Source organism: Enhydra lutris, unplaced genomic scaffold (assembly GCF_002288905.1).
Source record: "Enhydra lutris kenyoni isolate GAN:26980312 unplaced genomic scaffold, ASM228890v2 scaffoldscaffold31, whole genome shotgun sequence".
NCBI classification, from domain to species: domain Eukaryota; kingdom Metazoa; phylum Chordata; class Mammalia; order Carnivora; family Mustelidae; genus Enhydra; species Enhydra lutris.
The window spans coordinates 16,686,211-16,701,580 of NW_019154115.1; the positions used below are offsets into that span (position 1 = coordinate 16,686,211).

Consider the following 15,370-nt stretch of genomic DNA (forward strand, 5'->3'; position numbering starts at 1 on the left):
TTCAAGGTCACTAACAAATAGATCCATTAAATCAGTGCATGACAAAAGAATACTATAATACAAATGCAGAGACAGAGTTTGGTTTTTAAAATCTAAGATCTCAATAACAGTATAAAGCATCTAATGTATGAAGTTTTAAAGTCAGCATTTCTGAAGGTGATGTATCCAGGCTTATAATTACAGGATCATGTTATCAGGATTACCAAGCACTTTACAAATCACCTATTTTTGTTGCAGGAATAACTTCTGGAGCATTCTTCTCTTTCTTTTTTTTTTTTTCCTAGAGAGAGAGAGCATGCACGAGAGAGCAAGCAGGGTGAGGGGTAGAGTGGGGGGTGTGTGGAGAGAGAGAATCTGAAGCAGGCTCCACACCCAGTGTGGAGCCCTACGCTGGGCTCAATCTCACAACCTTAAGATCAAGACCTGAGCTGATAACAAGAATCAGACTTAAATCACTGAACCACTCAGGCGCCCCACTTCTGGAGCAGTCTTAAAAGGTTTCAATCTTTTTTTTTAAAAGATTTTATTTATTTATTTATTTATTCGAGAGAAAGAGAGAGAGAGAGAGCACAAGCTGACAAGGGGGGTCAGGGCAGAGGGAGAAGCAGGCTCCCCATCGAGCAGGGAGCCCGATGTGGGACTCAATCCCAGGACCCTGGAATCATATGACCCGAGCTGAAGGCAGATGTTTAACTAACTGCGCCACTCAGGCGTCCCTCAATCTTAATCATCAGTGGTGGACAACTCTAATTATGAGAAGGCTCTCTTCCTTATATTCAGCTATCAGTGATACCCCATTCAATTGTGACCCTTTGGTACTACCTATACCCTCTGGTACAAGAAACAAACTTACTTCCTCTTCTACAGGGAAGCTTTATTTTTAAGGCAAATATCAATTCACTCCCTTTTTCATTTCCCTAGGCTAAACATTTTTGACACTTCCAGTTCTTACAGAAGATGACTTTCAGACCTTTCACCAGTCCAAGGTAGCTTTTGTTAATGTCCCTCATAAATTATAGCACCCCAAATTAAATATAATTCAAATATAGTCTAATCAACATAAAATAAATAATATTTCATATGCCTTACACAACTCTACTTGTTACTACTTATACAGCCTATGAATATACAAACTTTCTTAGCAGCCATGTCACTTGATAAATGTGGGTTAAATAACCCCCAGATCTTTTGCTTATCTAATTTCTTCACTATATAAAGAAGTATGTACTCAATATTTTATCGAGCATCTGCAATAATCAAGGCACATTTTTTCTGTCACATAAACCAATTTGGAGCTATATCTCACAGCCTGCAGAAAAACAGAAATTAACTGATTTCCAACTTTACCCATCTGTCTCGTGATGATGACCTGGTCTGAATAAGTTCAAGATTCTTGCAAGCAAGTAAACGACTTCGAACTTTATACACACAACGGTACACTTCTGATAAGCTTTTACCAGGTTGATATCTAAATAAAGAACCAAAATAGAAAAGTCACCTAATTTCTAACATCATGAGAGCAAATATTTGTCTGAGGATAGTTTTAAGTTACTTGCCGGCTTTCTCCACATGCTTGGCTAAGTAAATTTGTGTGTTTCAGAAGCGCTGCAAGAACAAATCTAGACACAGTGTCCAAGAGTGACTCATTACTTAAAGTTGCACTGTCCCAATCTGAAAACAAAAATGATGCATTGACATTTAAAAGGGCTCAGAAAACAGTTCAGAATAATTTAATCACTTTAGTAATCCAACATCCGAATGATATCATTTTCCTAAACATTATTTAACAGATGTACCTACTAGATGTTCCTTGTGCTAGGGACCTAGCAGCTAACAAATCTAAGTCTCTGATCTCACAGAGTTTCTTTTCTAGCTGGGGCCAATAAATACAAAAATTAGTGTGACAGAAAAGTACTATAGAGAAAAATAAAACAGTGTGGAATTACTATTTTATATAGGCTGGTTTGCAAAGATCTTGGATAAGATACAGGTGAGCAGAGATATAGATGAAGTCAGGGAAGGTGCCATACAGAAAGTGTCCCCTCAGAAAAAACTAGTATAGAGGCCCTGAGGTAGGTTCAAGGAGGTCACTGTGGCTGGAAGAAAGGGTGCATTCACAAGTGGTAGGAGATATTAGAAAGTTTGCTGGAGACCAGATCATCTAGGCCTTGCAGGCCACTGCAGGTCCTTTATAGATTTTACTCTTGAGGGAACTGGAAGCACCTCAGAAGGCTTTGAACAAAGATACAATATGATCTGACTCGTGTTTTAAAAGGCAGACTTTGACTGCTGAGTGGTGAACTGGACAGGGACAGCAACAGCAGTACTGGAGTGATTCAGGTGAGAAACAATGGCGGCTCAGACCAAAGCAATAGCAGCAGAAGTGGTGAGAAGTGGTCAGATTCCAAATGTGTTTTAAAGGTAGAGTTGACAGGATTTGTTGATTGATCAGATGTGCAAATACAAGAAAAGCCAAAGTTGACTAGAAACATACTTAGAATGTTGTTGGCATTTACTGAGACAGGAAGAACACTTCAGGAAAACAAGGAGCTGAAATGAGGAGTATGGTTTTGAGCACTATCTATTAAAGCATCCTTCTGGAGATACTGAGTAAACTAGTCAAGAGAGAACATATCTGGTATCTGTGGCCATGAAGTAGATATTATGAACACCATAATGAAATGAATTAGGTAAGAAATCAAAACATTTGGACACAGATGAGTACATGCAATAGAAAACCAAAATCACAGCATTAGATAATAAGAAGTAGGTGGGTGTTTTCTTTAATTCCATGTTAGCATACTAGTACTGTATTTTAAAAATGTAGTATATTTGGTAGATTCCAAATGGGTGTGGGAGGTTTACTATCTGCTAAACTCTTGTTAATTTGACAGATTTACCATGCTACTTAAAAATAAAGCCAAACAAACAGAAAACACTGATAGAAAATATCAAGCCCCAAGTTAAGTATTTTTCTTAATCCTTCTAAAAGCTCCTATCTCAGATAAAATTTTACATCTTGGTTTTCCAGTCATTTCTGTATGCTTAGGGAAAAAACTAAACTCAGACTTACCTATTTTATAGGCAAAAAAAACCCCCAAAACCAAACAACAAACAAATCCTGACAATATAAACATGTCTGATTAAACAAGACTCTTAAACTAGACCCATTTATACTGCAGGGAATCCTTCAGTAAAATGTTTGCCTCTAGATTTATCTTTTATATAAATCTGTTTTCCCACAGTAGGTTTGCTTAAAGTGGGATACATACTTAGACTATTTTCCACAAAGAGGAAGAAGAAATTTACATTTAATGTTATTTGTAAAATGCTTTTTCCTATAAAAAAGTAATAGAGTGATCCCTGTGTTTCCTGCTTACATATATTACATATCTGTTAGTCAGTATTCTAAGCTATCTCCGTATTTACCAACTCCGTCCTCTTCATCTTACCTTTACTAACAGCATAATCCTGCATGCTGATCCAAAGGCTTCGCGCAGGCTCTTTTGAACAACCCAATGCCAAGTCTACATACACAGCAATTTCAGGCCGCAGTTTGTAATCAAAAGGCTTCTGTTCTTCATTGCCTGAAAGAGCTACTTCTAACAGGCAACTCATACATTTATCTAAAAATAATTATTCAAGTGACCAATTTTAAGCCTGAACAATTTTGGTACTACAAATAAAATCTTATCACTTTTATTTAATCCATATTTAATAATACATTTCAAACCATTTTAAGAAGATGTACAAAGATAAAGTCCTTTAACATTTCTCAGTGAGAGGTAATATCACCTCCCCATCAATCCCCTCCAGGATGTGTGACCAAACGTAACCCCCAGGGAGGAGTTCTGGCATTCTGATAAGCAAGCACCAGGGAAGCTACATGTCCTATGTTTGAAGCACAGGTCTGGAGAACTCTTCTGTTCAAACTGGAATGATGTCCTTACTGAGAAACATGGCACCACTGGGAAAGAGACTAGACAAGAACTTTTTCCTTTTTGTAGACTTAAGGGAAAATAGTTAAGTATGACTCAAGAGAAAGTAAAGATATCATGAACAGTTTCTCTACTGATATTTACATTTGTTCAAGTAGTTCCTAATTTTTTAATGGGACATTTTGACATTCAGAATTCATTCTCCATTACAAAAATAGCCAATGATAGGATTGGGGTATAATACCAAAAGTCAATTTAACCTCTAATATAACTGAATTATCCTATATATACAATTTTACAAAGGACAATACCCTTTTCCTAATACATGCAAGTATTTCAACATAAAATGAAACATTTTAATAGCTTCATGATTTTATAATTTTAAAAACTGAAAGATAACATTCAAACTGAAATTTATTTTATTCATACTAAAGGCCAGTTAATTGACTGAAGTAAGTACACAGAAATATGAGGAAGGTAGACATAAAGATACTTTTGTCCTCAAGAGGACTTTTGCGATATCACAGAACTAAACACTGACAGCACTGGAACCATGTTCACAATGTTAAACATTCCTTGAAAAACCATTTTACTTTTCTTAATATAACTGTATCTTAAGTGCCAGTCTAGCATTCAAAAACCATGGCCAGAATCACTCTCTGGTTCATAAATGAAATGATGAATATATACTCTATTTGGAAAAGGAGGAAAATCTTCAGCAGCTCTTCTCACTCCCACTCTCCAACCCTCTAAACCCAAAGCAGAATATGTGCTTTTTGTCTTGGTTTCTATTTTTTGTTTTCCCTCTCGATTGAGATTCTCTTAGATTAAGATTTCTCTTAGACTTTCCTTTTTGGGCATTCTCTGAGTCTCTCTCATCAGAGGAACAATGAATTTTCAGTCAATAAGACCACATGGGCTATCTAATCATCTCCTTATTTTATGGACCAACATTTTAGACCCAGGGAGATTAAAGGGCCAATCATAAATAATACAACCAGATCATCTGTTCAAGAACTGGAGAAATCTTCATGTTCAGACATTCTCAGAGCTAGCCTAGCATCAAAGAAGACAAATGGGAGATGAGGCAGGAAAGAGAAACCCAAAGGCAACATAAATAGGGAGAAAAAAATAGGGAAACATACAAGGTAACATCAGCATAAAGTAGCATAGGCAGGGAGGAGAAGGGATTGCCACTCACATCTGGGAGGTGTCTGAAAACTGAACACTGGGAAGTCATGATAACCTTAGAGAGCTTTACATTCTATAAAGCACTTTCATAACCTCCAAACCTCAGAAAACAAGGAATCAAACATATTCCCATTTTTATAAGTTAAATGACTTGCCCCAAATGAGCGATAAATGACAGGGTGGGACCAGACCTACATTGCCCTAGTTTGGACGCTCCTTTCACTACACAGTGCTGTAGGATTTAACTTCTTCTAAGAGCTCCAAGTCACAGTCTCAGATCCCCCACCCAGCTAATGTTTCACTTGTTTGCTACCAGTTCTCTAGTCAGCAAACCCAGAAAAAGAGGTATCTCCAATGGAGATACAAACACAAGCATGTATTTTAAACATTGTAGAGAAGCACATTACCTAACTGAGGGGTGTCCATTTCTACACCATCACTAAAAAGCGGTGTTTTCATCCAATATGCAGTGTCCTGTTCCTCTGGAGACACAGGGGAGCCCAGAAGCATACCACCAAGACACCGCCCAATAAGGAGAGCAATTGTTCTTTCCAGATCCACAAGCCACACCCAGGACTGGGCTGGCTGAGGTAACGGCATGCCAGCAGGATCAATCAGTTCTGGCCCTCCTAAAAACAAAATCATTAGTAATCACTTTTTATCTGGTATTCAAGAGTCTCAATCATTCTCATTCCTATTGCACTGCAATAAGACATGAAGTAAACTAATTTTACACTGAAAACATAAATTATAACACTTTCTGTATATACTCTCTTTACTAGGCTAACTTAAAATATATTCAAATGAATTTGCCATCAAATAAAATTTCCCTTTTGGAGTTACTAATTTTTTTTTTAAGATTTTATTTATTTATTTGACAGACAGAGATCCAGAGAACACAAGTAGGCAGCGAGGCAGGCAGACAGAGAGCCGGGGAAACAGGTTGCCTGCTGAGTAGAGAGCCCCATGTGGGGCTCGATCCCAGGACCCTGGAATCATGACCTGAGCTGAAGGCAGAGGCTTTAACCCACTGAGCCACCCAGGCGCCCCTGGAGTTACTAATTTTAAGATAAGCATTAAAACAGTATAAAACAGAGACATCCCAAGGGATTCTATTCCTACTTTTCATTATCTAGATCAAATTTCACCGTAACAGTGAGTACTTGAGGCAGCTCATCCCTCCAAAATCAATATAAGAACTGATCTAGTAAAATGACACTTATTATTGTTTAATGTTTTTAAGGCCCAAATCAGAACTGCCTTGTACTGAAATCAAGACCCATGATTTATTATACACCCATTTTTAAAAGTTCTTCACTTAAAAAAGAAAAACTATACTTAGCCATAAAGATAGGTACAGATGTCAATCAAATTACTAAAGAAAAACAAAGAAGATTAACATGTCCAAAAACTGGTTATTTAAAAAGACTGATAAAACAGACAAACCTCTAATAAAAGATGGCATAAATTCAAAAATTAGGACTAAAAAAGAAGATATAACCACAGTTACACTAGGGATTTTTAAAAAACCGTTAATGAGTACTATGAACAATTTTATACCAATAAATTTGAGGGGCACCTGGGTGGCTCAGTCGGTTAACCATCTGCCTTCAGCTCAAGTCATGATCCCAGGGTCCTGGAATTGAGCCCACCAGACTTCCCGCTTAGCGGGAACTCTGCTTCTCCCTCTCCACCGGCCTTTCCCCCAGCTCATGTTCTCTCTCACATTCTCTCCCTCAAATAAATAATAAAATCTTTAAAAAATAAACAAAAAAAATTGAAAATAACAAAATAACATTTTCTGGAAAGATATCAACTTCCAAAATGGATTTGAGAAGAAACAAAAAAACTAGAATAGTAACAACTAAGGGAAGAAAACTAATATAAAGTCTATCTAAATGCCAGGGCCAGGTGGTTTTATAGATAAACTCTTCTAAACCTTCAAAAAAAGATAACCTCTATCTTACATAAATAATTTCAGATAAGCAAAGGAAAAGAAGGGGAGACTCCAAAATGATGCTATGAGGTTTAACTGTGGCAGTAAAAATGACATAAAAATAATACAAAAATGAGAAATTATAGAAAAATATCAGTTATGAGAACACAGAAGCAAAAATCCAAAATAAGATGATACCTAACTTATCTAACACAAAAAGAGTGAATCTTAAAAACTTCTGAGATACTTTAGAAAAACAAGAGTAAACCTGGAGAGGCTCCATATAAAACCTGATTAACAACCTCCTACAGATATAACCTTGACACTTGACTTATCTAAACTCAGTGTCATAGAACCATATATATATGTTAAGTAAGATAGGTCCTCATTGTCATCTTGTCCAATTCCAATACTTCCAGAAGAAATGAAGGCTTAAGAAATTATAAGCAACCTGCCATAGATAATACAGCCAAGTCACTAGCTTTAAGCTTTAGTCCAGGATTCTTTCTTTCTTTCTTTCTTTCTTTTTAAGATTTTATTTATTTATTTGACAGAGAGATCACAAGTAGGCAGAGAGGCAGGCAGAGAGAGAGAGGAGGAGGAAGCAGGCTCCCTGCCTAGCAGAGAGCCCAATGTGGGACTCGATCCCAAGACCCTGAGATCATGATCTGAGCTAAAGGCAGGGGCTTTATTGAGCCACCCAGGCGCCCTCCAGCATTCTTTCTAATGAAACATGTGGTGGGCTCACTTGAAAGGTTTTTAAGACTTAGTAATTAAACTCCTTTGATAGCCTTATGACAGATTTTAATGGAAAAATACATTAATGTTTTCTAGACATAGTACTTTAAGCTATATCCAAATAAGTATCAAAATCATTTTATAAATTAAGACTGAATTCAAGTGTCATACCTAAAATCAGAATGCTATTTCCTATGAAGTTCCGTTAAAAAAAAAAAAAAAAATCCATCCACATACAGATTCCCAATTTCCATCTTCTACATTCAGTCATCTATAAATCCAATCAAAATACTAAATATTTTATTGTCAGAGATTTAAAACTAAAGATCTTTTCATTTAAGAAATAGAACTTTTTAATCAAATCAATCCACTGATTGTAAAACGTGTCACTACGCTGCTGACTGAACTGTGAAAGAATGCTTTCCTATTATCCAATGTAAGATGTATCCTAATTTCAATGATGTGAAAATTTGAAATAAAACATGTCTCAGGGGCGCCTGGGTGGCTCAGTGGGTTAAAGCCTCTGCCTTCGGCTCAGGTCATGATCTCAGCGTTCTGGGATCAAGCCCCGCATCGGGCTCTCTGCTCAGCGGAGAGCCTGCTTCCCCCTCCCTCTCTCTCTCTGTCTGCCTCTCTGTCTACTTGTAATCTCTGTCTGTCAAATAAATAAATAAAATATTTAAAAATAAATAAATAAAAAATAAAACATGTCTCAGAATCAATGAAATATACTACTCAAACCTAATGACCATATAAAGACCCTACTTATGACACTGTTACATATGAGCAACTTTCTGAGTTTTCTCATCTCAGCTGCCCTTAGGGCTGCAAATTCTTAGACCATAATAACCTTAACTTTTGATTATGTAAAACACCCGAGTATCAGATATGACCTACCTAATGCATGCAAGAGGAACGATTTTTCCCAAAATCCTTACTCGTTTTACTATGTTTACTTACCATGAAGAGGCCACTGTAACTCTTGGTCTTCTAAAAGAGCAGCAGCTGGCAGGAGTCTATTAAGGCAATCAAGAGGTGGCAACAAGTCGAGGAGGTAACTCAACAGAGGCCGTGCCACTGACACGGGGAGTAACAGTAGAGAGTTAACAATCTGGCAAAGCATACTGCCTGCAGCTGAGACGTATATCACATCTATGAAGGGTAAGAAATTCAACATGGATCAATTGTTTCAAACTTAAAAAAAGAAAAAACCTAAAAAATACTATTTTAGTGTAGAACTAGAGTATACCAATTAGATAACTCCTTGTTGAACATGTACCTGGTAGGTGATGCTGCACTGGTATTTACTCACTTTCAGAAAGTACCACCAACAGACACTTTGTGGGAAAGCATATAGATCCCTGTGCCAACAAATTCAAAGGATTATAGCTGCTTCCCTTAAAATGCATTATGAATGTCTCATTCACAAATTTACCTTCATTTTTAGATTTACTCAAGAAATATTTATTGAGTACAAAATACCAGGCACTGTCCTAGATGAAAGGCAGACAGCCATGAACAAAGAGCTTTTAAAAATTCCTACCCTCATGATCTTTACATATTATGATTTTTAAACCAAATTTACTTTAAAAAAAATTAAGATCACTTCAAAGCACCTGTCTTTCTATCTATATTCATTTTAAATTAACTTTATTTCTGTATTTCATTGTATTTGGGGCAGGGAGGACCATCAGAGATGAGTTCCATTTGAAGAGATTAAATTTTAAATACCTGTAGAATGACAAAATGAAGGTGTCTAGTAAGCAACCGTTTTAGTTTCTCAGTTTCTTTCTTTATTGAGTTGGGGAACTTCAGAGATAAGGAGGTTTCGGAGAAACATAATGAATTTTAGTTGCCTTTGAGACAACCAAGAAAATACACCCAACAGTAACTAGAAAAGGCTTTGGTATGAAAAAGGAGTTCTCAGCCAGATGCAGATATGGAAATCAACACACTCGGGGTGGTCAAAGGAAATGGACCAGATCAGATCATTCACAGAAAAAAAAGGGTTGAAGGCAAAATCAAGAGGATCTTAAACATTGAAGGGCATGTCCAAGGAAAAAGAGCTTATAGGAAACAACTGAAAAAAAGTGATCAGAGAGATATGAGGCAAAACAGGATTGTGACTACAGAGAAACCCAAGAGAAGAAAACATTTCAAGAAGGAAAATGGGACACTGGCAAATGCTGAAGAAAGGTAGAGAAATAGCAGATAAAAATTCACTTTATGCCATTTAAAATTAATCTTTATTTTTTATTATGTTCAGTTAGCCAGCAAATTAATCTTTTTGAGTATCATTGAAACGCCTTTAAATTAGGGCTCCTTCGTGTCAATTATCATCTTTCAAGATCTGTTATTATCCATCACTGTTACCATCACCCCAAACCCAAATCCAAGGGATCTTTAATAGGAAGGAGATTGAAGACCATTCCTATTCCACTCAGAAGTTTCAGGTCTCTTAAGGCTTTGGGAAGGCTAAGAATTTCTCCTTTATAACCACTGATTAAATGTCAAATCCAGTACCAAACACACCTCTTAATTTTTCTCCAACGCTGCCATTCCAAGGACTTTCTTTGAGCAAATTTGCAGAACGTGAATAAATATCTGTGGCATGAGGCAACAAGAGCTGAAGATGTTTATGAAGCAGCGCCACGCTGCTTGAGTTCTGGGGGGAAAAGTTCTTAAATTACTACTGTGAAAGAGTCAAGGTCCAGAAATATCATGCTTACCCATATATCTGAGTTTCAAGATCCCTGAGAGATCATCATAAAAGGCAAAGAATCACATACCTCACTAATGCTATTGATATGGCAAAATGCCAGCAGCTGTTTCTGCAGTGAACACAGGAGTTCATGAAGATGAGCAGGCTGGCTGTTTTCTGAAGATGATGTTCCAAGTAGAAATTTATCACTATTCTTTTCTAGCTCTCCAAAGGCTTGATCCTAAGATGATATATAAATGAAGATTATATTTGAAGCGCTTGAAAATGAAAAGTCAAGGCCTACCATAAATGATTCTGATTTAAGAAGCCATTGTCTCCTTTTTCCCCTTATTAATATTTAAATCTTTGTGCTGTTGTTACTAGCTATTAGCAAAACTTAAGTTAATTTCAATATGTTTTATCACTCAAAAAAAAGTAATACATGTTTCATTACAGAAACTTTGAATATAGAGAAAACAGTACAATACCCACAGACGACATACGCCATATTTTAATAAAATTGCTTTCCACAGCTCTTGTGTAAAGGTTTTGTTTTCACATGGTTGTGAAAGGACACAACTGAACATTTGAACCCAATTCTCAGAAATTAGTTTCTGATTATAAAAGAAGTGGTATCAACTATATTTAAATTTAAAAATACATAGAAAAAAAGAAATGGACTAAAGAGACATGACAACTAAATACAGTGTGTGATCCTGCATTTGAGGGAGGGGTTGCTATAAAGCACTTTTTTTTAAAGATTTTATTTCTTTATTTGACAGAGAGAGAGGGAGAAGGAGGCTCCCTGCAGAGCTCAATCCCAGGGCCCTGGGACCATGACCTGAGCCGAAGGCAGACACTTAACCAACTGAGCTTAACCGACTATAACCAGGCACCGCTATAAAGTATATCATTAAGACAGTCATAAAAATGTGAATATGGATTGTATATTATATTGTATCAATGTTAAATTTTCTGAATAATTGTCCTATTATTATATAAGAGAATGCCCTTAAGAAATACATGCTTGGGGCGCCTGGGTGGCTCAGTGGGTTAAAGCCTCTGCCTTCGGCTCGGGTCATGGTCCCAGGGTCCCGGTCCCAGGGTCCCGGTCCCAGGGTCCCGGTCCCAGGGTCCTGGGATCGAGCCCCGCATCGGGCTCTCTGCTCGACAGGGAGCCTGCTTCCCTTCCTCTCTCTCTGCCTGCCTCTCTGCCTACTTGTGATCTCTGTCTGTCAAATAAATAAAATCTTTAAAAGAAATACATGCTTAAGTATTTAGGAATAGTCAGCATGGCATCTATACTCTCAAATGATTTAGAATAAGAAACAGACAGAGATGGTAAAGCTAATTTGGCTGAAGAGTAGAGGGAATTCTCTAATTCTTGAAACTCTTGTGTAAGTTTTAAATTATTTCAAGTTAAAAATATTTTTTAAGAAAACTGTTCTTGTAAAAAATTTAGAAAATAACAAAACCTTATTTAAAAACAAGTTAAAATCACCATTTAGCCAACACCCAAATAAAATCACTATTAATATTTTTTAGTGTACTTCTTTACTTATTTTTGTGACTTTTGCATTTTTCATAATACTGCATATTGTTTTTAATCTTCTCTTTTCCAACAGATTTGTAAGCATTATGTCTCCATGAACCATGGGTATATAAATTTTAAGAGTCGTAATATTCCCTTGAGCATATGTACCATAATTTACCTAGCCATTTTAGATATTTAAGTTGTTTAAAATTTTGTATCTTGGGGTGCCTGGGTGGCTCAGTGGGTTAAAGACTCTGCCTTCGGCTCAGGTCATGATCCCAGGGTCCTGGGATAGAGCCCCACATGGGGCTCTCTGCTCAGCAGGGAGCTTGCTTCCTCCTCTCTCTCTGCCTGCCTCTCTGCCTACCTGTGATCTCTGTCTGTCAAATAAATAAATAAATAAAATCTTTAAAATAAAATAAAATTTTGTATCTTATAAAGATGTGATGAACATCTTTATGCATAAAGTAATGGTCTATGTTTACAACATGTAAGACAGAGTCTCAGCACATTTTAAGGCCCTTGCTGATGTAAGCTGCCAAATAAGCACTGCTACAGACTGAATGTTTGTGTCACCTCAAAATCCGTATGTCGAAACCTAATCCCCAATGTGATGGCATTTGGAGATGGGGCCTTTGGGAAGGGATTAGTGCCCTTATGAGAGAGACCCCCTGTGTGAGGACACACAGCAAGAAGACAGCTATCTATGAACCAAGAAGTTGGCACCAACAAATCTGCCAACATTTTGATCTTGGATTTCCCACCTCTTTAATAGTGAGATATAAGTCTGTATTGTCTAAAAGTCACCCAGTCTATGGTATTCTGTTTATAGCAGCCCAGAGAGACTAAGACAAACACCATCATTTCAAAATCTTAGAATATGACAGGGGCACCTGGGTGGCTCAGTCACAGTTAAGTGTCTTACTCTTGATTTCGGCTCAGGTCATGATTTCAGGGTCATGAGATAGAGCCCCATGTCAGCTTCCACACTGGGCATGGAGCCTGCTTGAGATTCTCATCCTTGCACCTCACTCTTCCCCGCCTCCCCCCCAACCCTCCCATCACACACACACTATCTTTCTCAATTTAAAAAAAAAAAAAAAAAAAAAAAAGTAAAAGAGCATGACAGATTTGGTTTAAATCACTTTAGAAAGAAACAATAATTTATGGTTTTCACCCAAAAGCAATTGATATTTTATTTCCATTTCCATATAACATAGACATCTACCCCAGCCCTAATGGTATTAGGAAGGCACTACTTTATTTTTCACTAGTTAATTTTATCTTTAATTGTAGTAAAATACATACAATATCAAATTTATCACCTTTTTTGAATATTCAGCTCAATAGTATCTCATGTGTTCACATCGTTGTGCACATGGTGCTTTTAATTATATAAATGCAAGATTTCATCTTCCTTTGTAAGAAGGACAAATAAAAGCATTAAGAAAGCTCTGACTCAAGGAGGCTAGATTCTTGCCGAAAGTACACGTAGCAGCTACACAAGGAGGTGCCCTAAAGATGTATCACAATTACCTGGCAGCAGCTTCTAGAGCTGAAGGCAAAACTATCAAATCACAGTAACTGGAGGATATTTGCTTTCAAAGGACAAGTGCATCAAACTGTATTTGTGGTGTTAAGAATCCCATCCATGGGTTTCACACTTGATAGTGAGAGTCAGTCTACTTTAAGAGAAAGGCACTTTATGCCGCACCAATACTCCTTACAACTTTGGAAAAAAATGTTCTGTCAATAACAAAGGACATTATGACATTGTTCCCATTCCATGTGCAGCCAAACATCAGATCAAATTTATATTCTTAAATCTGAAAGAAAGTAACTATATAGGTCCAACTGTCATTCAGATTTAGCCACCTTTTAATGTGGACAGAATAGAACACTAAGACTTGCACGGAAGAAGATACAGATCTGACCCTGACGAGGCCTAGGAGACAATATGAAAGGATACACACACCATTCAAAGTTAAGTCACACAGTATACTTTGTCTCTAAAAACTGCTCAAGTTTACTAAGTTAAAATTACATGGTTAAATAGGACTATTTGGGTAAGGCTTCCCTGAAGAAGTCATAGATTAGTAGAGCAAGCTGGAAACAGATAATGCCATGCCCATGAGCTCAGATGAGTGGTGTGTAAGCCAAATGGTGAAGGATCTGAAGAGGTTTTAATTTACTACAATGAGGTTAGTCCAGCAGTAAGATGCAGAGAAGAGACCAGCAAAAAGTGACAATAACTACAATACTGACATTAGCATTAGGTCATGATGTTGTGGGTTAGAACCCACAGAAATGTTTGCGGGGGGGAATCTAAGAAACACTTAGGAATTAAAAGCATCTTAACACAGGGAAAGCTGTAGTGTCCACTGTCTTCTCTCCTACTGACCAGCCTATTCCTAGTAAGTACCAACCATACTATAATTATAGGATTATATCTGGTAAGGTTATTCTCTTTCTTATTCTTCTTTTGCAAAATGTTGATGACTATGTTTATTTGTTTATTCTTGAACATTAACATAAGAAACACTTGGTAAAATTCTTTAAAAAAAAAAAAAATCTTTTTGGAATTCTCAATTACAAGTCATTTAGCTCCAGAAATATTTCAGAAGATCTGACACATGTGTTCTGCCTCTGGGGGAGTGGAGTCTGTAGTTTTATTTATTTTATATGTATTTAAATGTCAAAATACCTTAACCTGAAGCCATCCCTATCCCCTCCAAAAAAGAAACACAAAAAAACAAAAAAATCCAAGCTTTATTCTTTTTTTAACTACAAAGAAAAAGAGCAACTTACTGTATAAAATCCTAAATTTCTTAAGAGAGTCTTCATCAAAATTTCAGCCAGATGGGTGTCTGGATGGCAGCTCGGAGTGCCATAAGGTTGGTCTGACAGGTTTCCATAGCCAGTACACACAGAAGAGAGGTCAGCAGCATCAGAGGGTGAGCTATAGCCAAGTAAGGAAGCTACATGGGTATGATCTTGCAAACTTGTCAGAATGATATCCAGTTGCATTCGCTGAAGAAAAATATTTTCATCAATGAAATAGGTACAAATGATTAGTTTAAAATGCACTTAGAAAGAAAAAATGATCCCACTTAATATCCTGATATTTTAGGAAGTATATAATTAAAAGAAAAGCTATTCCACTGATACCATTTGGAAAAATGTAACTTACAGCATTTTATTCCTTCTTTTACTATAATACCCAAAACTCTCAACAAAATGGTACTCTCTGCATAATGATTTTAGGACTTGCAAGAGTAGGAAATGTCAACAGATAAATTATACTATATTCTTCTATCCAATCATCAATGTAA

At 36.8% G+C, this 15,370-nt stretch overlaps 1 protein-coding gene across 7 annotated transcripts in view; it reads right to left on the minus strand.

Moving 5' to 3' along the window:
- The window catches only part of LOC111153329 (HECT and RLD domain containing E3 ubiquitin protein ligase family member 1), a 169,107-nt gene that overhangs the window by 99,379 nt on the left and 54,358 nt on the right, over positions 1 to 15,370 (minus strand). For all 7 annotated transcript variants that reach the window (XM_022512300.1, XM_022512298.1, XM_022512295.1 and 4 more), the window contains exons 14-21: positions 14,847 to 15,068; positions 10,593 to 10,745; positions 10,336 to 10,468; positions 8,764 to 8,955; positions 5,537 to 5,758; positions 3,453 to 3,626; positions 1,557 to 1,671; positions 1,348 to 1,468 (exon numbers count right to left, since the gene is read on the minus strand). In XM_022512300.1, coding sequence (XP_022368008.1) covers positions 1,348 to 1,468; positions 1,557 to 1,671; positions 3,453 to 3,626; positions 5,537 to 5,758; positions 8,764 to 8,955; positions 10,336 to 10,468; positions 10,593 to 10,745; positions 14,847 to 15,068 — 1,332 coding nt within the window. The remainder of the gene's footprint in view (positions 1 to 1,347; positions 1,469 to 1,556; positions 1,672 to 3,452; positions 3,627 to 5,536; positions 5,759 to 8,763; positions 8,956 to 10,335; positions 10,469 to 10,592; positions 10,746 to 14,846; positions 15,069 to 15,370) is intronic.